General features: G+C 56.4%; 5 protein-coding genes across 5 annotated transcripts; 2 read left to right on the top strand and 3 right to left on the bottom strand.

Moving 5' to 3' along the window:
* Window positions 1-1,378: 1,378 nt before the first annotated feature.
* PHYSODRAFT_348603 (hypothetical protein) lies at window positions 1,379-2,813 on the bottom strand (the record flags this gene model as incomplete). Its single annotated transcript, XM_009540650.1, has 1 exon — window positions 1,379-2,813. The coding sequence occupies one exon, from the start codon at window positions 2,811-2,813 to the stop codon at window positions 1,536-1,538; it is 1,278 nt and encodes a 425-aa protein (XP_009538945.1). The 3' UTR covers window positions 1,379-1,535.
* A 3,162-nt stretch (window positions 2,814-5,975) lies between these two features.
* Window positions 5,976-6,583, top strand: PHYSODRAFT_342252 (hypothetical protein; the record flags this gene model as incomplete). The annotated part of the gene is made up of 4 exons (XM_009540649.1): window positions 5,976-5,985; window positions 6,066-6,142; window positions 6,210-6,373; window positions 6,415-6,583. 4 exons carry the CDS (start codon window positions 5,976-5,978, stop codon window positions 6,581-6,583), a joined length of 420 nt encoding a protein of 139 aa, XP_009538944.1.
* A 1,924-nt stretch (window positions 6,584-8,507) lies between these two features.
* Window positions 8,508-10,555, bottom strand: PHYSODRAFT_566494 (hypothetical protein; the record flags this gene model as incomplete). The annotated part of the gene is made up of 1 exon (XM_009540648.1): window positions 8,508-10,555. One exon carries the CDS (start codon window positions 10,553-10,555, stop codon window positions 8,588-8,590), a length of 1,968 nt encoding a protein of 655 aa, XP_009538943.1. The 3' UTR covers window positions 8,508-8,587.
* A 3,203-nt stretch (window positions 10,556-13,758) lies between these two features.
* PHYSODRAFT_533592 (hypothetical protein) lies at window positions 13,759-20,436 on the top strand (the record flags this gene model as incomplete). The annotated part of the gene is made up of 5 exons (XM_009540647.1): window positions 13,759-14,108; window positions 14,181-15,274; window positions 15,605-18,393; window positions 18,553-18,852; window positions 18,976-20,436. Coding segments are annotated over 5 exons (5,994 nt in total), but the record flags the coding sequence as incomplete, so codon positions are not given.
* Window positions 20,437-21,160: 724 nt separating this feature from the next.
* On the bottom strand, window positions 21,161-23,110 carry PHYSODRAFT_342248 (hypothetical protein; the record flags this gene model as incomplete). The annotated part of the gene is made up of 4 exons (XM_009540646.1): window positions 21,161-22,185; window positions 22,268-22,469; window positions 22,560-22,743; window positions 22,812-23,110. The coding sequence occupies 4 exons, from the start codon at window positions 23,108-23,110 to the stop codon at window positions 21,161-21,163; spliced, it is 1,710 nt and encodes a 569-aa protein (XP_009538941.1).
* Between the last annotated feature and the right edge of the window lie 158 nt (window positions 23,111-23,268).

Genomic DNA, 23,268 nt, shown 5'->3' with positions numbered 1-23,268 from the left:
TCACTACATACTGAGAGCGAGTCGAGCCCAATACTCGAGCTACATACATAACGGTGTTGCTCACTGTTTGAGCACGCCTCAAGGTCTCGCCGCTACGCGCACCCGCCATGACGACCACCGGAGCGCCAAACTGTAAGTTGAACTAGGGCTCGAAATTCAGAAATTCAGGGGCGTCGTCACTTGGTTGTGGTTTCACATCTCGCCAGTCGCCACTACTTTCCCGGCCAAAGCCCGAGCTGCCCGCGCAGATTTGCCAAAGCCCGGGGCGCGGGCTGCGAGCAGCTCCACGCGGCGGCGATAAGACCGTCACTTGGCCGCGCGCTTCAAGCAGCACGTCGGGTGCCAAAATGCTGCCGAGAGGGGGAGGGAGGCTCGGCCGAGAGGTTCGTCACCTCGTGATGAACGTTGGCCGTACCGCCAGGGGATCAGCTCGCAGGGACTTCGCTTCCTCACCGCGTTGCTCAGATGCGGTCGGGTGTCGCAGCCCCACAAAGCCCCCGCCACCACCAAAAAGCGCTCGCCGCAGAGACGCACGCGAGCGTCTCCGAGGACAGCCCCGACGATGGCTCGCTCCACCATCCATCACCTTGTACACACACGCCTGCAATCTCTTACGTCAGGAAGGAGAGACGAGCCGCGACATCACGTGAAGCTCCACCCTCGACGTGGCGAAGAGCTCTCGGCGTGCTCGCGACCCGACGAGTGCAGGCGCGCGCGCGTGTGCTGCATGCTGCCAAGAGCCGGCGACTGCGACCAGAGTCCCAGCCGGCACGCCGCGGCGTCATGCCCCCGCGATGGAGGTGGCTTCGGCCGGCGACTTCGGCCCGCGTCGAAGTGGTACACTGCTTGCCCGGCAGCAACAGCACGTTGATTATCCAGCGGTCTTGGGCCTGCTTGAAGGACCGCTGTTGATGAGGCACCGGCATGACCTTGCACTGACGGATCCCACCCACACCGTATTCAACGGTGTATCAGCTGAACTTCGACCCGCGGCTTTTTGACTCTTTTGACGGGGGACACCTAGGAGGCTGTCTGGCATCGACACCTTCACTACATGCACGTGCAGCGCTGCTGTCGTTTAACATTTTGCTACGCGCGACACGGCCGCACGCCAGGCTGCTTGGTCGGTAGCGTGAAGGGAGCAGGGCGGGGCTGGGGATCAGCGCGCAGGTCGCAGCGCGCGTGGCAGAAACAAGAGGGTCATGCCATCTCCTGCCAGGACACTGACGTCGCTTGCTGGCACTCACACCCGCCGGATTCTGGCCAAAACTTGTCGCCGTTGCAGCGTGTCTTTCTGATACAGGGCGCTGCTCTGAGAAGCGCTGCCCGGGCATCGCGTCCGAAGGAGTAAAACTGGCAGGATGAATGAATGAACTTTGGTGTCGCTGAGTTTTGGATGCACTTCCAGCATGTTTCATGTTCATCTATCGTCGTTAAAGTCTATTACTCTCGTCTCTTAAGTACTCTTTTATCTACAGGATGCAAAACCTTTTGTTGCGAATATAAGTTAGGTGGCTTTCACCTCAGCTGAAAGCTCAGCACTCGACCAGCTCGGCGAGCGGGTGGGCGTTCGAGCACTCGACCAGCAGCGCGTGGGCGAACTCCTCGAGCATGCGGCAGCGCTTGTGCAGGTAGCTGAGCTCGAGGCGGTTGAACCAGCGGCTGTTGGCGTCGATGGGCTGCCACGCCAGCATGGACTGCCGGAACTGGTTCGGGTCCAGCGACGACACGAAGCGGTAGATCTCCGAGAAGCGGCGCCAGCGGCTGAAGTAGCGGCCGTCCAGCTGCATCTCGATGAGGTACTCGGCGTGCTGCGCCTTGGAGCCCTTGGCCTCGACGATGCGGAAGCTGCGGATCTGGATCTTGGCCGCGATGTGGCGGTGCGACGGCAGCACGCACATCCACGCGTACCTGCTCTGGTGGTAGGGCGTGTCGTAGGCCTCGCGCAGCGGCGGGAACGTCCGGCACATGTCGAACGTGGCGGACATCTCTCGGTTCAGCATAGGCGTCGCCGAGTTGGCGGTGGACTGCATGCTGGCCGAGGCCGGGAACGTCGGCAGCGAGCGGCGCGACGAGTAGAACATGTCGCTGCCGCTGTTGGCCGAGAAGTCCGATAGGTTGTCGGCGTCGTCGTCGAAGTCCTCGAACCAGCCCCACTCATAGCCGGCGTCCTCCGTCTGGTTGTCCTCCTCGTCTTCGGGCAGGAACGTCGCCTCGGAGGACGACGTGAGCCGGTCCTTGGTCAACGCGTGCAGGCCCTTAGCCGGCGACGTGAAGGCCTCCTCGACGTCCACGACCTCCTCGCGGCACACGGGGCAGCACGTGCCCGACTGGATCCAGCGCTTGATGCACTTGGCGTGGATCAAGTGGCCGCACTCGGACAGCTGCGTGTCCACGTCGTCCGTGAGGCACACGGGGCACGTGGCCCCGACCAGCATCCCGACGCAGCGCTTGCCGCGCAGGATTTCCTCGGCGCGCGCCGTGATGCGCTGGCGGCGCTGCTCGTCGTCCTCGTCCGCGTCGTTGTTGTTGTTGCCGCCGCTGCTGCTGCTAGTGATGCTGGCCGTGCTGTCCTCCACGTCCAGCGCGCTGGCGCTGCCGGCCGAGGCCAGCAGCTCCATGGCCCGCACCGGGGAGCTCAGTGGCCGCTCGCTGCAGCTCTTGCGCAGTGCGCGCTGGGCTCCGGAGCGGCGCTTAAGCGAGGCGGTGCGCGCGGCGGCGCTGGCCGAGGCCTCGACCTGCTGCTGCTTGTTGGGCCAGATCCAGGCCTGGCCCAGCGTCTCGTACGTCTCGGGGTGGAGTGGGGCGGCCATGGTGTGGAAGGCGTCGATGCCCATTTATTGAACGCAAGAACCTGTAATGGTGGGGTGGCGGGGCCTATCGGAGCCCGACACTGTCCTGCTCGCTATCGTGGGTGGCGCGCGCGGAGCAAGTTGGCGAATGGGAACCGGTGCCGCCCAGTGGCGCTGGGCTGCGGGCAGGCTTCATCTGCATATCGTGAGTGCACTCGGCAAGCGACAGGCAATGGGTTAGGTGGCGGCGTGCATAAGCGCTCGTGCTGACGAAGGCGCGTGCGTTTGCGCTGAAAAGCGACAACGAGGCGATCGATTGTCGAGCTGCCCAGCAGGTGTCGGGCGGGGCCTATCTTTGGCCTGGAGGTGTGCGTTGCTGCGGTCTGCCTCCGAGCGGATTCCTCCTCCCTATGGTCGAGGCCGATGGCAAACACCTGCGTTCTTAATTGAGCCTCGCAGATGATCAAGAGGTTCGTTGGCTCTGCTCAATCAATTCATTGCGGGTCGGGCCGGCCATCTTATGCAGGGAACCATCGAGCAGCGCGCAAATGTCCGGTCCCCCCCCCAGCACACAACAACTTCAAGCACGGGGCCTCGTCTCCCGTGCAACAGCAGCTTCCCAAGCGATGTTGAAGTCTCCGCTCTCGAAATGTTTGAGAAAACCGTTCCCGAAAAGCTTATCCCGGATGCGAGTGTTCGCAGAGCTTGTTAATTCATCATGAATCACAGCACTCACAGCGCAAAACTGACAGCAGTCGGCAGTGTATCAAGTAGCGAGCAGCGGCAAACATCCTCGCCAAGCACCAGACTCCATGCAGAAACGGCGAGGCGAGGAGAACCGCAGCAGCGACCACCCGTCCAAGCAGGCTAATAGTCTCGTACAGTAAGCTGCCAACGCCCAAGCCGACGACAGCCACTGGCGCATGTTGTACTAGAGCCCTCGACCAAACACCGGCCGAAGAGAAACGCCACATGGCCGGCGCCACCCAGGACGCAAAACGCCGTGGCAGCAGCACGTCAGAATCCACCGTCCGGTGCCGCGTGATTTCAGAGCCGACTGCAGCGCGGCTCCATTATTTATTTTTTGTTTTTTAACGGACTTGGTGCAGTGTAGAGCTGGATATTAGTAGTGATCCCTACTACAGTGATATGTATAAGCTAAATATCTCACCTCTGGGTGCTTCTTCGCGGCTTCAACTCACTCGTCCGGCCCGGCCAGCCTCCTCTGCAGATATCACTGCGCTACTGCAACTCAGGACCTGCAGCGATGCAGCCGCGCAGCCGCGCAGCCGCGCTGATTTCCTTCTCCATTTGCAGAGCTCGGCGGCGAGAGCCACAAGTACACTTTCTCGCAAATGCTCCGCCCTCTCGGCTCGTCTACATGTTGTTGTATGTCGCCGGTTCAAGACGAGATCTTCAACGATGCTCGTCAGATTCAGATTCAGTGGACGAATGCGCGTCCGCTCGTGGGGTGGAACGGCAGCAGAGCCGGCCGCTGGACTTGAGAGCACGCCACGCTCGACATGTCGTGTCGTGCATGGCGTGCTCCGACTCGGAGCCTCCGAGACACCGAGGCTCCGCCGCTGCCGTAATGCGGTGGATTTTCTCCTGGCGTCAAACGGACGACTGCGCTCTGTGCTCCAGCAACGCTCGCCGGCTATCGACACTCGACTAGCTAACTGTAAGTTCAACCTGCGGGTTTAACGACGGCACAGTCCGCCGTTCGGTCGACGCAAGCCACACGGAAGGCGGAAGAACTCGAGCGCATGGATACAGGAGAGTCGCCCACCGCAACTCACGCCTTCATTCCTTCCAGCAAAGCCACTTGCTCATACCGGCGTGTGGTGTACCAACGTGTACTGTAACGAGTTCTTGAGGCGCCGTTGGATAAGTCTACGGACGTGCACGATGTTGAACTTGCAAGCGAGGTCATGTACTAAGGTGTCCAACCAGTTGCCCGCCACTTTTCCGAATTTCCGCACTGGGAATTTTGTATCGTGGCCCGTATGTAACCGTTGTAAAGCTGAGGATCTCCTCTATCTCGTTGAGTTTTTGTGGCTAAGGCGGGGCAGTTTAAGCAACTCAAACCCTCAATAGCGCGAGGCGACTGTTCAGAGAGGCCCAACCAGTTGGGCCACCTGGGTTATTTTGTATCGAGATACAGAAATCTGCCTCAATACCGAACGGGTATACAATACATAACCTCATATAAATAATACATCAAGGTCCAACAACAGGACGAACGGAGATGGGCAAAGGTACTGAAGTAAAAATCCAGGATACCTTTGGCTAAAGTACTAAGCTGTGCAGTTTGAAAATTGGCGCCCTTTCGATTGTCTGTGCGATCTTCTCTGTATTTACGATTCCACTTTCACATTTGCGCACTACCCGCTAAGCCCTCTACGAGTAGTACAAAGCAGAGCTACTAACCGCACTAATGTGGTCGAAGGTCAGCGCTGAAACAACTCCGCACTGCTTTACTCGGGTTTGATTAACTAAGTAAGCATCAAATCCCGTCTAAGATAAACTAATTCAGTACAGCCTTTTCTCTGGTAACGCTGAAATCACTTTACAAACCTAGAGCCCTTATATGTATATCAGGCGTTCGGTATTCAGGCAGAGTTCTGTGGACCTTTCGGCGTGGCAGCCGAGCCTTCGCGCAAGTGCGACCGCAGAAGCCAATCAAAACGACCGAGCTCTATGATTGGATGAAAATCAGGCTGAAGCCATCATGGTGTCCTTCCTGCACAATATTATGTGTCATGTCACTGTGGGTCACTGGAGAGAGGGATTACAAAGCATGAGCCCTAGTCACGAGTACACAGGCCCGGGCTAGACCCAAAATGAGGGGGGCGCCAGCCCCCTCCCTCGTCAGGGGCAGCTCCATCAAAGTCGGTCACTTCACTATTGAATTGACGATGAGGCTCGTCCACAATGCTTCCAATAATCGTCTAATACGCGTCCATACCATGACGGTGCCAACATCTGCCTACACCTGCCGACACGATCTATCATTGGTGAAAATGATGAAATTCCATGATTGGTCTAAAGGGCTACATTGACACTTCTCCCATTTCAGTGCGGGCGGGCGGCGACCCTGCGGCGACCCTGAGTGCAGTACCTGCGCCGTGACCTGCGCTACGCCCCCCCCCTCCCCAGGCTACGCGTGCGTGGCGTGCGGGCATGCGCAGGCGTGATGGCTCGTCATCGCCAGCAAACTGGCCCTCTCTCCTCGCCCAGTGTGAGGGCACGGCGGTGCGCCTCTCCAGCCAGACGAGAGAGAGGACGACCAGGAAACCCACGGCAGGAAGCGCGATGGACTGAAGGCACAGGGCGAGAACACCAATAGCGTGGAGAAAAGCGAGGGGGCGAGGACACGAAGGACGGCGTGCTGACGAAGGCCACAGAGGGCGACAGAGGCTTCAAGAGCGCGAATGGGTGGCGAGAAGACCAAGAGCGCGAAAGGACGGCGGAGGGATCAAGTGCGCGCAGGACGGCGAGGGGAACAAGGGCTTTAAGTTCGCGGAGGACAGCAAGGAGACCAAGGCCACCAAGTGCGCGGAGGACTGCGGAAGCAACAAGTTCGCCGAGAGCAAGAGCTAGGAGGAGGAGATTGATGGAGGGCGCCTGGCGGCGGCGCAGACGATGTCTTACCACTCACGCTGGACATCACGCGGGACAAGAAGAAAAAGAGGAAGGTGCCCAAGATGGAGAAGATGGGGAGGCCTGAGCAGCAGACAGCACGCGGCGTGGAGAGCCAAGGGATCCACCTCCTCCTGCAGCAGACGTAGCAGTAGCCGCCCGCCACCACGGCAGCCAACAGCAGCAGCAGCGCAGCGGATGTGCGCGTTGCGCCGGCGGCTTCGAGTTGTCTATAGCTGGGTGTGACGAGAGGCACGCTCGCTGCTGGCGATCTTGGGGAGGAGTAGGACGTGGTTATACGGCTGCTACTGGTGGTGCCTCCGTCACTGCAGGGTGGGGCGACGCTTTCTACTAGCGCGGTGTTGCTTGGTGGTGCAGTGTAATGCACGAATATTACGTCTGTAGTTATTTATTTTAACATTGAATAAATTAAAGTTTGATGCCTACTTTGAACTCTCTACGATGCACAGTCCGCACCTCAGTCACTGAGGCTCAGTGGCAGCGACAACAACGGCTTCGGCAATGCCCAAAACAGCTTGTGCCATGAATCAGAGATGGTTCGGGCGTTACCGACGAAACTCTGTTGAATTTGTAGAGCAAGCGAAAGCGCCATACAGAACGCTTCAAACAGGCAAACAGAAGCAATACAATGTCATAGTAAAGTGCCGGCACCGTGCAAAATATGTGTATAATCACCTAATTACTTAACTTCTCTATAGGTGGATAACATATCTCGACAGCCCTGCCTATATTATACGTCGGCAGGAGTGCCGGCGGCTCATACACCTACCCCTAACGTTGATGATTGGATAAAATACCATCTATCGCCCTTCTCATTCGATAATAATCGGTCATCGCCATTTGATTGGACCACGGCCACCATACAGTGGCTAAGTATAAAATCATATGTGTCGTCACCGTCACGATATTTATCCGTATGGTAGTGCCATCGCCTGGATGCTACTTAATTGTGAGTACACTTCACTGACTTCCGAGTAATACCACATACAGCTTACTTGTACGAAAGATGCCACGCCCGGAATCGCCACCCTGGACAAGACCGCAGGAAGGTACAATAGGAATGTATCTGTGAAGTAATGCATTAGACCACTTATGTGGAGTGAGTAAGCTATAATAATAGAGAAGTCAAGCGTCATCTAGCAGAAAACAAAAGAAAAGTTGCCTAAAGAGCGTGTAGCACGTTATTTGCGTCCATGAATGATATCCCAACAAACAACGGCTTTAGAGTGGGGTCAGTACTAGCAAGTTGACACAGCGGGGTGCTACTTATTTACTGAGTAACCTGAGGAAGAGCTATCGATGTAGAAAATTCCTAACTTCTGAGTATCTGCAAAGGGAGGAGCGTAGTGATTTACTAGCCGCTGAAGAATGAGGAATTGTGCCAGATTTGATGGTACAATGTCCATTGCACACGGGCTGACAAACCGCAGCGCTTCGCTAGCTTTGTGCAGATTGTCGGTATATACTTACTGACAAGTGGTCCTCATAATCTACTTATAAAAGTACACAATTGTTTAATCGAGCGACCTAAGTTTAACCCAGCACCTAGTTAGCCCCAGTATAATTTTTCCATGGCTGCGGCCCTGAGAGTATGCCTCGACCGCACACACAGAGTAGTACTCACCAAAAGACGCCGAGTCGACTTGACCAGTCGCTGACCTTTCTATTTAAATACCCCGTCGTTACCGTTCATAATAGTCAATATCTACTTTTAAAGGGCCGCTCGGTCCTCTCGTACCCCTAACCATCGTACTTTGAAGAGACACTACAGTAAAAAGAGATCCATACAAACTTCAATATAAGCCAAAGTGGCGGCCAACTGGTTGGGCCAGTCGCCTCGCTCTATTGAGGGTTTGAGTTGCTTAAACTGCCCCGCTTTAGCCACAAAAACTCAACGAGATAGAGGAGATCCTCAGCTTTACAACGGTACCCCGCACGCCTACATACGGGCTCTGGGGCCCACGATACAAAATTCCCAGTGCGGAAATTCGGAAAAGTGGCGGGCAACTGGTTGGACACCTTATGGCGGCAAGAAGCACCAGCACTACAATTGTTGTTGGCACGGAAAAGTTGGTAAGTTAGTCCCTCGTTCACTCTCTTCACTCTACCTCTACCAGCAGGACGTGGCCCGTTCACATGAGCTGGTTGATGTAAACGTTACGACAGCGCGAGTTCTCGAACGTGACGACGCGGAACGACGGGTTGGCCTCCGCGATCTTGACCAGCCACTCCTTGCAGGCCCCGCACGGCGCCAGCGGGTTCCGGTCGGGCGGGCCGCTAGCGCGCAGCATCTCGTCCACCGCCACGTCGTCCATCGAGAAGGTGCGCGGCCGCTTGGGCTTCCTCGGGGATGTCAAGTTGGCGTTCTTAGTCTCCGGCCCGCGCTTGCCGCGTCCTCGACCGGCACCACCGACATGGCTTCGTGCACGCGGGCTGGCCGCTGCCAAGGATAGGGAGTTACGCTCCGGGGAGCTCTGCTCGCCAGCAGGACGGATCCGGACCGTCAGCGGCTGCGGCTGCGCGACTAGCTCGGGGCCAGGCTCAGTTGAAGTTGAAGTCGGTTTGTCAAACGTCGCTTCGGCGTCAGATGGGTCCCTCTTGCCGTTGCCGTTGCCCTTGGTATCCTTGGTGCATGTAGCAGGCCCTTCTCGCTCGCTCCCTCTGGTCTCGGAGGCTGTGGGGCTGGTGACGTTGCTGCTGGGGCCCTCTGCAGTGAGGTTCAAGCCCAGCACAGCGATCATCTTCAAGGCGCGGCGACTCAGCGTCGGGTCGCTGGCCAGCGCGCTGCCGATGGCGTTGCGTTCAGCGCACAGCGAGCCTGTAGGCATCGAGACTTCGCAGTTCATCCCGCGCTGCACCACGATCGTGGGCCGGTCGCCCACCACCGCGGCCGGTTTCTCAATCAGCAGCACGGCCAGCACGGGTTTGCGCGACTTGCGCAGCCAAAAGCTAGCGACCTCGCCGTCGCCCTCCGCCGCGAGGAACTGGTCGCGGAATATCCGCATCTCGCGCACGATCATCTGCGTCATGGCGTCCGCCTTGGAGGGCGCCACCAATGGCGAAGCCTCGATGTTCTCGAACGAGTGGAAGTCCACGTCCGCCATGGACAGCTTCCGCTGGTGCCAGAACGTCTTGAGCTGCCAAATGTGGAGGTACGACGGTCGATACATGCGCAGCGAGGCGTTCAACGCGCTCAGCCGCGCCGGAGGTCCGTCCGCATACGCGATGGTCACGTGAAAGTGCGACTTCCACGCCTCGCCGCAGCGGTCCACGAGCGTCTCTCGATGGGCCTCGAGCAGCGGCCTCAGCTCGCGCGTCATGAACTGCACGTTGTCATCAAAGCGGAAGATGTTGGAGCCTGAGTGCACCTGGATCGCGGTCATGTGCGGGTAGTACTGGTGCACGAACAGCGCAATGAGCTGCGCCGTGATCTCCGTCGAGTTGCCGCTGCGCGAGTGCTGCACGTTGCGCGGGATCCCAGCGCCGCTGATCAAGTACACGAGCTGCCGACTGCCCTCGGACTGGAACTCCTTCAACACCTGCGTCCACTTGGGCAGCAGCAGCGCCACCAGCGGGAAGTAGACGGCCGTGATGCCCACGCGGTCCCAGTGTCTCTCCACGAGCCTCGTGGTCTCCAGCTCGCCTCTCAGCTGAAAGTCCCTCAGCAGCTCCCCGTTGCTGATGGGGATCGGCGCGTCGGCCAGGTTGAAGCCGATGGGCGACGCCGTCTCCTGGCAGCGCGCCTTCCAGCGCTCGCCGGGCGTGCTGATGTCCAGCAGGCTCGGGTGCAGCAGCGACGGCGTCTCCTGCGCCTCCGGCACGCTCAGCACGGCGGCCGCGTGCGTGGCGTCGCGCTGGGGGTGTCGGAGCTGCTGCACGCGCTCGAGAATCTGCTGGCTGGTCTGCTGGAAGAGGCTGAATTTGGGGCGGCCCAGCACGGACAGCGGCACGGCGGCGCCCTCCACGTCCACGGTCACGACGCCCTGCCGGGCGGTGGGCACGCGGGGCCCGTTGCTGCTGCTCGTGGAGCCGTCCTCGCGCAGCCACGAGAGCTCCACCACCAGGTCCGAGTGCGAGATGTTGTGCACGAGGAACTCCATGCTTCAACCGCTGACAAGATGCGAACTGAGCTCGGCAACGTTTCTCATTCAGCTTTGCTGCAGCTGTCGTGTCGCCGACGTCACGCATGGCTACATACTGCACATCTGCTACAAACGTTGATTGACTGCAACTGCAACTCAGTGCTTATCGCTCCGGTCTGCCTGCCTGCTACTGTCGTCATCTAAATTACGGCCTCGCTCACTTACTTTACCTAGGTTACGTTGGGACTGCTGCGTGCTGCGTTCACTCCAACAGCTCGGCTTGCCGTCGACCGGTGTCCCAGCTCAGCAGGTCCGTGAGCAGCGACACAACGTCCTGCGCGACCTCCACGCCGAACTGAATCGCCGACCCGGCCGCATACGTGGACAGAGCGCCCTGGATGTCGGCCATGCGCCGGAGCTGATGCAGCATGCGTGGGGGCATGGGTGTCCGCGTCTCCGTTGTGAATAGCCCTCGGTACTCGGCGCTGTCGCGTAGCAGTCCTAGCTGGCCGGTCACATGCAGTGGTCCACCGCACTCCTGTTTGATCATGTGAAGGCTCGGCCGCAGCTCCAGACTGACACTCAGCAGCACTTCGTCCAGAATGCGGATCCCTTGCTGCACCACGCGGTTGGGCTGCGGCGCTGCCTCATAAATTAGATAGCGCAGCTGGCGGTCCCACATGCGGCACAGCGGCATGAACAGCGCGATGTTCTGCAGCAGCGGCTTGGGCAAGCGCAGTGTTCGGTCCATCAGAGCGTTGTATTGCTGCCGCTTCTGGTTCTTGAATGCCGGTGTCAGCTCTGCCCGCGATAGGACATACAGCGTCGACAACCGCATCAGCGTGTAGCATCTCTGCCGTCGGAGGTCCTCGCGCATCAATCGAAGCTGGTTCTGCACAGATATCTTTAAAAACAAGTCCACGTGCCCTCGCCGCTGGGCGGTCTCGGCCGCTGTCTTGTCTCGATCGTCCTTGAGGAAGATATCGGCACCGGCCGTCATGAGCGCTTCGACAGCTGCGGTGTGGCCACGCTTGGCCGCTAGCAGCAGTGCCGTGCTGCCCTGTCGGGTCTGCTTGTTCACGTTGGAGCCGGATTTCATGAGCGTCGTGGCGATGTTCGCATGGCCGCGCTGAGCCGCCAGCATGAGCGCCGTCATTCCCTCGTTGTTCGCGGCGCACGTATCCGCACCCTTCTTAATGAGGAACTTGACTACCTCATCGCGGCCTTCCTGTGCCGCGCGCATCAGTGGGGTCGTGCCCTTCTTATTGGCGTAGTTCTGGCTGGCTCCGGTCTCCAGCAGCATCTTGACCACAGGTAAATGACCGAAATGGGCTGCCGGGATGAGAGCCATGTTCTTCGAATCTTCGTTCGCGCCGCGCTCCAGCAGGAACCTTGTCATCTCCTCCCAGCCCTTCTGCGCGGCGAGCAGCAGAGCATAGGTGCGCTTCTCCTGCGGGAGAGATCGACAGAACAACAACAACAACAACAACCATGGATATGTAAGTTTCTCACGAAGCAAACCCTCCATGCACCAAGCAGCCACGTACGGTCTTGAAGTTGACGTCGGCGCCGGCATCCAGCAGCATGTTGCAGAACACGCGGTCGTTGCTGCGCACGCCGATCATGAGCAGCGTGAGGCCCGTCTCGTCCTCGGCCGTGAGCAGTCTGGGCAGCAGCTTCTCAGCGTTGCGGGCCTTGCGCACCGTGCGCATGCCCTTGTGGAGCTGCTGCGGCTGCGGCTCGCGCGCCATGTTGAACAGGAAGGCCACGACGTCCTCGTAGTCGAGCTCGACGGCCATGGCGCCTTCGGGGCCGGGCGCGCACAGCATGGCGGCCGAGGGCTCGAGCTTGACCATGGAGAGCTGCTGCAGCTCCTCGTCGTCTGTCGTGGACTCCTCGGCGGCCACGGCCACCGCCATGGGCATGGGCTCGTCGGGCGGCGCCAGCACGAGGCTGCTACTGAGCGCCTCCAGGGCGCCGGCGGCGGCCGACACGTCCTCGGCGGAGTCGGCCAGCGCCTGCGCGTCGGCCAGCCTGCCGCGCGCCATGAGCAGAAAGGACGACATGTCGAGGCGTCCACGCGGCTCCGGCTCCTCTATCGCTGTCGTTGTGGGCAGTGGCGCTGTGGCGTCGGGGCCGGAGGACGACGACGACTCGATGCGGAAGGCCTCGGCGGGCATCGGGGCGGGGGCGGACGACGGCGTCGGCGGCTCTTCTTCGGCGCCGAGACGCGCGCGCTTCCTTGGCGGAGAAAGCCCTTCGCTCATGGGGGAGGGATCCGGGCGGCGACGGCTGTGCTGCGTCGCTCGCGGGGGCAGAGGAGAGGAGAGGAGAGCGGCTGGGAGCTGGAGGTAGATGGGTGTAGACAGTGTTAGAGGATGTATGGAGCCTTGGTGGTCGACAGTCGGTCTGTCTTGCCTGGAGGTGGCGATGGCGCTGGCCGTCACTTTGCCTTGTTGTTGTTGCTCGCTTCCTTTTCTTCGAGAGGGGAAAAGTCTCGTGTCGGCGTCCCGCTCGATATTTAGGGAGCGTGTGACTCGACGTTTGTATGGATTTGAGAAATTTAGGATTCACGTGACCTGCCTGCTGTCCTGCACTGCAAGAGGCCGGCTGTGGGTCAGCTGAATGGCGCCGCTGCAGCTGGGCTGGGCTTCATGACAGGCTCACATCATTACCATCGCCACCCGGGCGGAGTCGCGTGGCTCAGAGTCCCAGTACGTGGCGCTGTCCACACAACCGACTTCAGTCGGGCGCAACACATTCGTCGACTCGCGCTGCCAGCGTGCCAGCCTGCATTTAGCACTACTAATTCTCTGGACGCAGAGAATTAATGACGCTGCTGGAGATCAATCCTGTTTTCGTCGTCAACCCATCCAACAGCCAACAGCCCAACTCGTTGGTCTCTCGGTATGGCGTCGGAAGTTGAAGTGACCATCACTCCTGTGCGTTTCCGCTCGTTATACTCGCGCTCACTATCTTTAGGGCGCTGTCCATTGCGCAGGGCAGGAACGAGGAGGGTGGCAGGCAGACAGACAGCTAGCTAGCAAGCAAGACGTCGGCCAGGCATGACGCAGCCCGTGATGGCGAGCGACTCGAGCTTCCAGAAGTCGCGCCGGTCGCTGGACCGCATGGCGCCGCGCCGCAGCTCGTTCCAGTCGGCGATCGACCGCATCCGCCGCAGCACGACCATGACCTCGACGTCCCCGCTGCGGGCGTCGCTCATGCGGCCGCGCTCCAACTCGGTGGAGCTGCTGCTCTTCGAGGTGCAGAACGCGCTGGACCCCAACTCGGCCTTCGTGCACGCGTGGCACCAGGTGCTGCTCGTGTGCGTCATCTACGAGATCACCATGCTGCCGTACCTCGTCGTGTTCCGGGACAGCGGCGTCTCCAGAGCCACGGCCGAGCTCGTGCTCGTGTACGTCTGCGAGCTGCTCTTCCTCTCGGACGTCTACGTGGAGCTCCACATGGGCTTCTACGAGGGCGGGGACGTCACGCGGGACGCCACCAAGTCACGACTGAGGTACCTCAAGTCCCCCAGGTTCGTCCTGGACGTCGTGGCGCTGATACCAGTGTCCATCTTCCCAGTCAAGCGATCGGTGTCCATCGCCTTCTTCGAGATGCACAAGTTCCTCAGGATATGGAGGATCCCAAAGTACATTGCACAGCTGGACGACGTGTACGCCAAGTACTTTGTGGTGCTCAAGATGTTCAAGGTGCTGGTGGGGATCCTGCTGCTGTCGCACTTCCTGGCGTGCGTACGATTCCTCTTTGGATACGACGAGCATGGAGAGGACCACTGGCTGCCGCATAAGCCCGACCACGAGCAGACAGCTCGGACCAAGTACTTGATGTCCATCTTCTGGTCGTTTGGAGTGATGACAGGGCTGTTTGAGGGCGAGCTGCCGCATACGGTACCAGCCTTTATATTCACGATTTTTGTGGCGATCTGTGGATTTCTGCTGTTCACGTACCTGTGCGCCATGTTCTTCATGATTTCCAAGTGCGAGAGCGGCCAGAACGAGGCATCCGAGGCGCGAATAAACCAGTTCAAGCACATGCTGTCCTTCCACCACGTTCCAGAAGAGCTACAACATCAAGCTATCGAGTACCTGAAGCGGTACTACACGTACACAGAGTCCAATGACCGCGAAGCCATGCGGTTGCTCTGCCCGTCTATCAGAAAGGATATTCAGGTCGCATTGATGAAGGACACAGTGGCTAGTGTCGTCATTTTTGAGGGATGCAGCGACCAGTTCATTATTGCCATCACCAGTCTGCTGGAAATGATTTCGTTACCAGCATTTTTTGTCGTATTTCACGCTGGGGATCGAGGTGACGCCATGTATTTCGTGAATTCTGGCGTCCTCCACGTGCTTGTGAACGGCGTGAAAGTAAGGGAGGAGCGGAAGAACGACTTTTTCGGCGAGATGAGTATTTTCTTGAACCGACCTCGTTTCGCCACAGTCGTGACAACAACCTACTGCACGTTATACAAGTTGGATCGGTTTCACCTTGAGCGCGTACTAGATGGCTACCCAGAGTACGCAAACTCGATCCCAAATCAAGTGAGGGCATTGGAACGGAGAATATTCAGCGGTAAATCACAGGAGTCCCCAGAGGGGGCGACTGGGAAAAGGAAAACGATATCAAGACTGCTTCGCAAACACGTCCAAAACGAAAAGACCAAGCCGAGTCTGGGGTGGGCTGTGCCAAGTGCCATGTCGAAAAGGGAGCGAAGTGCTCCAGCCCATGCACCTGGCGCGAATGACGACACCGCGTCAACCAAATCGGATTTCTCTTTTAGCGCGATCTCGCAGACTTCGCCACGTCAAGAGCATATTCTGACCGGTCCAGCCGATCGCGTTCCTGAACCAATTCCAAGAACTCCATCCCCAACAGCTGATTTGATTCCCATTGGAGCTCGATCGCAAACCCCGCGGCCTGCAGAAGTCGCCCCGTTGGTGGCCCTCACTGACAATCAATCCGATAGCTCCAAGAAGTCGTTGGGCCAAAACCATCCTGCTGAGTCTACAACTCCTTTTCCCCTGCCTTCTTCTGAGGAATCAGACCACAGAAAAACGAGCTTGCGGATGCTCCCAGTAATGCAGATCGTGGCTTCGCAGCTCAATTGGAAACGAGACCCAAAGGCACCGTTTTGGTCTGTTGTCCTGCTGCACAAGGCTATCGATTTCGAGTCAAGAAAGCGGATGTGGTGGATTCTTGCTCTGGAGATCAATCTTATGTACTTTTGGTTTGTGATTCCGACACGCCTGGTCTTCGAGGTCCTCGATTTCGAGAACTGGGTGATTTCTGTGCTGAACGTACTGATGGAGATAGCATTATGGATCGACATCTACCTGAACTTCAATTTATCATATATGGAAAACTCGGAGAAGATTTGGGATACAGCCTGGACAGCGCGAAGATACCTACGCAGTAAGTTTGCCTTTGACCTGCTGTGTGCTCTACCGCACTGGGCTATGGGCTCGGAGTTTCTCCGTCTTTTGCGATTGTTACGAATGTGGCGCGTGATGGATCATCTTAAAGAAGTGGACGAATATCTTCATCTCGACAACAAACGGCGCTTGATGCTCTTCGGCTGGTTGATGGTCATGCTTTACCATACGTTTGCATGTTTGCACTTCAGCATCACGTACGTGGAAGGTTTCAGCACTGGCGCCCACGCGTGGCTCCCATCCAGCGATTTACACTTGAGTCGGCTAAATGAGTCTTACTTCATCGACTCAGCAAATGTGACTTACGCAGCTGGCTCTTCCGAGATTATTGAGATTGGCTTGAACCAGTACTTTCGCTCGTTGTATTACGCGTGCTATGTGATCACCGCGCTAGGCAGGCCAGTGGAACCTGCTAGTGATGTCCAGCTCGGCGCTGCTCTCGTGTTTATGCTGATCGGCTTCTTCATTACGGCCATCGTGGTCGACAATGTCCAAAAGAGGTTTACGGCTTCTGCATTCGAGCAGAAGGAGTTCTTCTCGAATAGGACGCGAATTCAATTATTTCTGATGCGACAAAATGCGCCGCTTGCGATACACAAGCGGGTGAGCGCTTTCCTTGATTTTTGGTGGTCAGCCCACCGCGGAGCTGTTATTGGATCACTATTGGAAGATCTCCCCACGACCATCAAGAACGATATCATGAAAAGCATATGCAAACCTGCACTGCAAACGTTGGCGCTATTAGCGGGGGTCCGCCCAGTTCTAAACGAATTGGAGCAGGTACTGATCGACAACGTCAAATTCATCCTCTACGGACAGGGAGAAGTTATTTATCGGCAAGGCGATTTTGCTGGTGGCTTGTTTTTCCTCCTGGAAGGAGAGCTATGCGTAATTGCAAATGGAGGTGCACCCCGCAGTATCCCACAAGGCAGCTTTATTGGAACGGCAGTGTTGGACTTTGACAACACTTCGCCTAGTTATTCGGAGCGTGTTATGGCAATTAGCGGGTGCATCGTCCTCTTCATATCGCGAGAACACCTGCAGTTGATGCGAACTACCTTTCCTGCTCTGCCGGATGCGTTGGAGGCACTTGAGAAGCGATTTTTAGACCCCAAGTTTCTCAAGGCATCTGAAATGGCGACTTCCGCCATGACTTCAAACCGCCGCTCGTTCATTTCCGCTTGGCTCTCAGATCTTGTGTTCGATCCTGATTCTGGGGTTATCATTGCCTGGGAAGTCTGGGTGTTTAGTATGATGACTTTGCAGTGTCTGCTCACGGTATCCACAATATGCTTTCGCATGTCTTCGAAGGCGAACGAGAGTGCTGACATCGTCATCCTTCTAATCGAGGTGCTATTTGTGCTGGACATGTTTGTGAGATTTCGGCTGGGGTTTCACGAGTTTGGAAACAAGGTCATGGATTTGAGGATCATCAAGAAAAACTACATCCACTCACGGGCTTTCGTCATTGATGCAATCGCTCTGACTCCCCTTTTCTTGATTGGCTGGGGATTAGTGGGTCTTGGTCAACAAAGCTTAGAAATCTTGAGCTTGAACAAGTTGGTACGGCTGTTCAAAGTACCCGCGCAGTTTGCAGCGCTGGAGAACAAGCACCTCAAGTTCACCCTGCAGCTCCGACTCTTCAAATTGGTGTATTACACCTTTATACTTTCTCACACGCTGGGGAGCTTTTGGTTTGACTTTCGCTCGCATGCCTCTTACATGCATAAAGCCTGGGCCAATGAGTCAACGCACAATGTTCCAGACACTATCGGCGTACACTGGCTTCCGGAAGAGACCCTGCTTGAAGAAGGGTTTGCACTGCAGTACTTCACGTCGCTGTTTTGGTCCTTCGGGATCATGTCCGCAACTTACCCCGGTGAACTACCCAAGACCATATCCCAGTGCTTGTTTAACGCAATTACCCTTACGCTCGGGTTTTTCCTATTCGCGTACGTGATCGGAAACTTCTCGGACATTATCGAGCTCATGGATGCTGAGAATCGCGAGTACTACGCGACCCTGAGTTCGTTTCGGCATCTATTGGCGCATTTCAGCCTTCCAACACCGATCCAAGAGCGGTTTAAAGCCTACTTTTTCTTCAAGCGCTTTCATTCGATCACGCAGGAGCATTTACTCGAGAGCTGCCTTCCCCCGTCTTTGTTGACCGACATTCGCATGGTACACTTGCAGCCAATGATAGTGAAAGTATCCTTTCTTCAGGGAATGAACGGAAGCGTGACACGGATGCTGGTCTCGCATTTCAGCCAAGTGATGGTCGTCAAAGACGAGTTTGTCTACAGATACGGCGAAGAAGGGAGCGACATGTACTTCGTTTTTGCTGGACTGCTAGACACACTAATTCCGCGCGAGGAAGAAATAAAGCAACGCTCAAGCATGGTCGGTCGTCGATCTTCAATTGCCCGTCGGATGCCCACAGAAACATCTCTCCTCACAAAGAAGCCGAGTATCAAGCCGATGCTATCAAGTCGCAAAGTGCACCCCCGACTGCAATCAGAGTGGACTAGTGACAAGTTGGATATCGACGAGCTGATCAAGCTGAATCAAGTGACCTCCGGCAGCTACTTCGGAGAAAACGCTTTGTTTGTTGACAGTGTGAGGAACGCCTTCGTGCTGGCAAAGTCGACATCGATTCTGTACAAACTATCGCGCAACTCTCTCGAGACGGTGTTCAATCGCTATCCGGAGTGGAAGAAGAAAGTATTTCGAGTGATTAACTTGCAGCAGCAGCAAATGCGCTTGACCCACATCGCAAAGCTGGAGCGACACAACTCGGTAGGCTCTACGATGACTGAAGAGGACCTCATGAACGCGTATGCTGAACGCATGGAAGAGGCAGTGATATCAGCTCGATACAAGCGCTCCAGTGCTGCCAGTGCAATCAGCAAGCGCGAAACATTATCTCGGCACGCAGGAGGACCAGAGGCTCCAACGCCGAACAAACCTGGCCCGAAGCAGCAGAGGCTACGTTGTGGCATACCTCAATTCATCTCGGTTCTGCTTCGCGGCGCACCTGCACAATCTTCCTACCACTTGGCCTGGATCAAAGCTATTATTTTCACCACCTTATTCATGTCAATTGTTGTGCCTTACCGCATTTCATTTGACTCGATGGAACACACCGAAGGGTTACCGGTTATTGTGCGGGAGGTCGAGATTTTTTGCGAGGTGCTTTACCTCGCTGATATCTGGATAAATTGGCGTATTCAGCGCTCGAGTGAGTCTGTGGATTTGTACGAGCAAGACCACCGAGAATCCTACAAGTCGGAGAGGCTTGTGTACGATGTCGTAGCCGCTATCCCATTGGACTACCTGTTTTCTAGCTTTTCCACCGATCCGATCTACCGCATTAATCGGTGTCTGAAGCTCCGAAATTTCTTGCACTACATGGACGAGATTAATCGACGCAGCATTCATAAAGAGCTGCACCGCCTGCGAACTGCATCAATACTCTACGTAGTGCTGATGTACTGGACCGCATGCGCGTATTTTGCTATCGCTGTATACGACCACTTTGGTGATGACTGGAACGCGTGGTTGCCCGATGCCAGCTTGGCTGATCCAGAGGGGAAGCACATCCTGAGGTTGTTGCGGGGGTGCTTTTTCGCGACGACTTCGTTTATCAAGAAGGGTCGGACCTTCAGGCCAGACACCATTGTCCACTTCGCGTTCTGTATTATTGTGTGCTTCACGGGTCTACTTACGATGGCCTTCATGATCGGTGAATTCGCGAACCTATTCATCTCGTACATCAACAATGAAGTGGCATACCGAAAGAATCACATCGCGGTTGAGCTGTACCTGGGGCGCTGGAAGGTAACAGGCGATCTGAAGGCGCGGACACAGGCTTTTTTGTCCTCATTGTGGTCGTCACACCGAGGTGTCGACTACCAAAGCTTCTTAGAGGGGGTGCCTTTGTGCATTCGCACGGATTCAATCCTCGTGATCGCACAAGCTCCTCTGCGCTCATTTGCCAGCGATATTTTTCGACCTTTACCTCGCAGTGAGGAAATGGGCGTTGTCGACAAAGTTATGCAGGATATTGCACGTCACCTCAAGTTTGAGGGCTACCCGCGTGGAGAGAACGTATTGGTGGAAGGAAGCATCACAAAGTCGATGTATTTTGTCGTACGTGGTTACTTATTTTCTACTAGTGAGGCGCATTCAAACCGTGGTTCGAGCTACGGTAAGGGAACATACTTCGGTGACAAGGGGATACTTGTCTGCTCGGTCAGTAGGTGCACCATTCGCACTCTAAGGGCGTGTGATCTGCTGTCTCTGGGCCCGGATTCCCTGCTGCGTGTACTACAAAGTCACCGCATGACCAAGTTAGCGTACGAGATCGCAATGCACACGGTGCAGGTTATCACAGCCCGAGACCGTGTTGCGTCTGGCGTGACAGCTACGGAAACGGAATGGGGCGAGGCACTGCTCGGTGCAATTCGTCTGAAGCGCACAGAACTCGTCGAAGGCAGTCCTACTTTTGCTGATATCCAATCGGGGGACCTTCTGGAGGATGAAATTAGTGCGGCAGTTCGCTCGCACCAGCAAGCTGTAGAGCTGATCGAGTACTTCTCGAGCTTAGAGAGAGCTATCGATGCTTTCGGGGCTTTCCGATCCCTCCTCCAGCTTATTGTGCCTAACGGACAACTGCAGAATCCAGGCGGGGCAAAGGCTGAGCTGCCAACCTCCGAAAAGAAGCCAACCGCGTGTGAAAGTGAAGTGACAACGAACGATCAGCAACTGCGGGCGCTGGAAATTATCCAGCGGCTCTTTCAGCGAAAGAATACCTCTGTCGCACCAGTGCCCGCAACATCCACCAGCAACAAGTCGACGAGCAGTCACAGATCGAAACGAGAGGGATCTGTCCCATCCGAGGTGGCGGAAAGCTTGGTGCAGCATGAATTAGCCCGCTTGGTTCCTTCGCCGACTATAAAACCGCTCGAGAACAGATCAGGGCGGGAATCAACCAGGAGCTCAGCTTCGCTTCGTCAAGTAGGTCGGTCTCCTCCCGGGCTGCCGCCTCTGGAAGCAGCACACATGGCCCAAACGCCGGAAAACTACAATGGTGATTAAAGCAACGAGTAGTATGACGGGGCCGTTCAGAGAGATCAACGTATTTTACCAAAGCTTTACGCAAGTTAATTCAGATTTCTTGGATCTCAAAGAATTCTAATCCAATTGCTAGTCGGTAGCTCCGACTGCGTTCGCCGGAGCTCAACTTTCCAAACGCACGACGGAACTCGTGGATGACTTTTTGTTGGTTGTGGCGCTTGAGCACGCCTCCAAGATCGCGCGTGGTTTCCAATGGGTCTTGGATACTAATCGACCGATGGCCGCAGCTTGCCCAGTGTCTTTTTAGCTTCGGTGTGGTCGGAGATCGCACGGCAACGAAGCAATGGGAAAAGTTGAAGTGCGTTGCGAAGAAATTGAAGAAACCCACGAGCAGGCTCTGTAGTGAAGCATCCGTATCAAATCCACGCCGCTGGTAAAACTCTCGAGCGATGTCTGCGTCCTCGCAGAAGGCGATATTGACCCCGTTGTAGTATTTCGCTGGGACTTTGGCAGAGTCCAGGAGGTCCGGATCTTGCAGGTTTGGAAGCACGTGGACCACTTGCACGTAGTAAATGCTGAGCAGCACGTATGAGTAGGAGCTGAGGAACCCCACGGACGCGTCGCTGATGCCGCGCTTTTTGGCCCAGTACTTGACAGCAATACCCAGTTGACGTGCACGAATGTCGAAACTGGCATAAGCCCGCAGAAGCTTCGTATTGCACGTTGCGATCACGTTTCCAACCGACAGGTCGCACTCGTATTCGTACTCGCTGCACGAGCTTCGGAACCGGATGATTGGCACACGAGTGCGGGAGATCACTTCGAGAACCTCGTAATTCGAAGTACGCCTTGAATTTGATAGAAAGCGTGTTGGTGACGCTGATCGCTGCTTTTTGATGCTGTAGGGATAGGTGGCGAGCTTGGCTGTGGCAGTTGCGATAGCTCTGCCCCCAATGCGTCCTGAAGCATTGAAGAAGAACTCGATCTTGTACGCGTTGTCGGCATACATCGCGGAGCAGTGAGGGGTGTACATGGCAGACCAGTCTGCGGCGTAAACTGCGTCGTAAAAATCCTGGGAGAGACTTTGAACGCTTGATTGCACCTGCGTGAGCATTTCTTGCAGCTTTTCCGGCGTCGTTGTTAGCGCAGTATCGGGTCGACTGTCCGAGAAGATCGTTCCTGTTACAGCTGGCCCGACCCATCGGGAAGATGCACAGGTCAATGTCTGCATCTTTCGAGCCGTACAACGGTTGCGAACTTCCAAACAGCTCCACTTCACTCTGCTTCAACGCGTTTTCTTGTCGTAGAACAGACTCCAGCTCGTCCGCTACACTCCGCCGCCGCCGCTGCTCCTCCGCTGGGTCGATCTCTAGACGTGCAACAAGATGATGCAATTCCTCCTCCCACATGTCAAGCGAAAGGTTTGCGACAACGCTTCGATCTCAGACTTGACCCGCTGAAGCATGGAGGATTATCAGATAGGTCTCCACCTGCCGATAAGCTATTTGCTCGTGGTGTCCGATCGCCTTCTTCAGGTCCGGTTCGTCCTTATCCTGCCCCGTTAGAACAGCCATCCACCGTCGGAGTAGCTCTTCTTTGTCGACAGTAGAGCGACTGAGCAGTAGCTTCGTGGCAGCGTCCAGGACATCACCGGCTAGTGCAGGTTCTAGCACACTGGCGATTGGTGGGCGGGGCCCTTCACCTTGGTTTTGTTGCTGCAATGCATTAATGACGTCGCCCACCTCCCCAATGACATTTCAGCTGTAGGCTGTTGACGCTCCGTGCTCCGAACGAACTCGAGTTGAAGTCGTTCTTTCATCCGGAACAGAATACGCAGCCGACGAATGGCCTCCACCGATTCCAGCGTCATCATCTCTCCCGTGCTCGTGCAGCGACTCAGCAGCCACTGCGCGAACTCCAAGTCGCCGTCACTCGCCTGGAACCACGAGGTCTCCCAAAAACATGGAGGGGCTGGCTCCCCGACATCGTACATGGGGGAGTTGCCGCCGTCCGGAGTGGTGAAGACGGGGGGCCCACTCATTTGGCATTTAGCGTCCGCCAAAGGCAGGAAAACCAAAACTGACATTAGACCATCCAACGGCGACACTTGACGACGTTAATAGTTTTCACATGATCCCGTTAGGAACGGCCCTATATACCGCCAAAAAACATGAGCGCCATCTGACTGGGCTAGTGGTC

Source organism: Phytophthora sojae (genome assembly GCF_000149755.1).
Source record: "Phytophthora sojae unplaced genomic scaffold PHYSOscaffold_16, whole genome shotgun sequence".
NCBI classification, from domain to species: domain Eukaryota; phylum Oomycota; class Peronosporomycetes; order Peronosporales; family Peronosporaceae; genus Phytophthora; species Phytophthora sojae.
The sequence above is the reverse complement of the archived record's forward strand: the minus strand, read 5'-3'. Positions and strand labels throughout refer to the sequence as shown.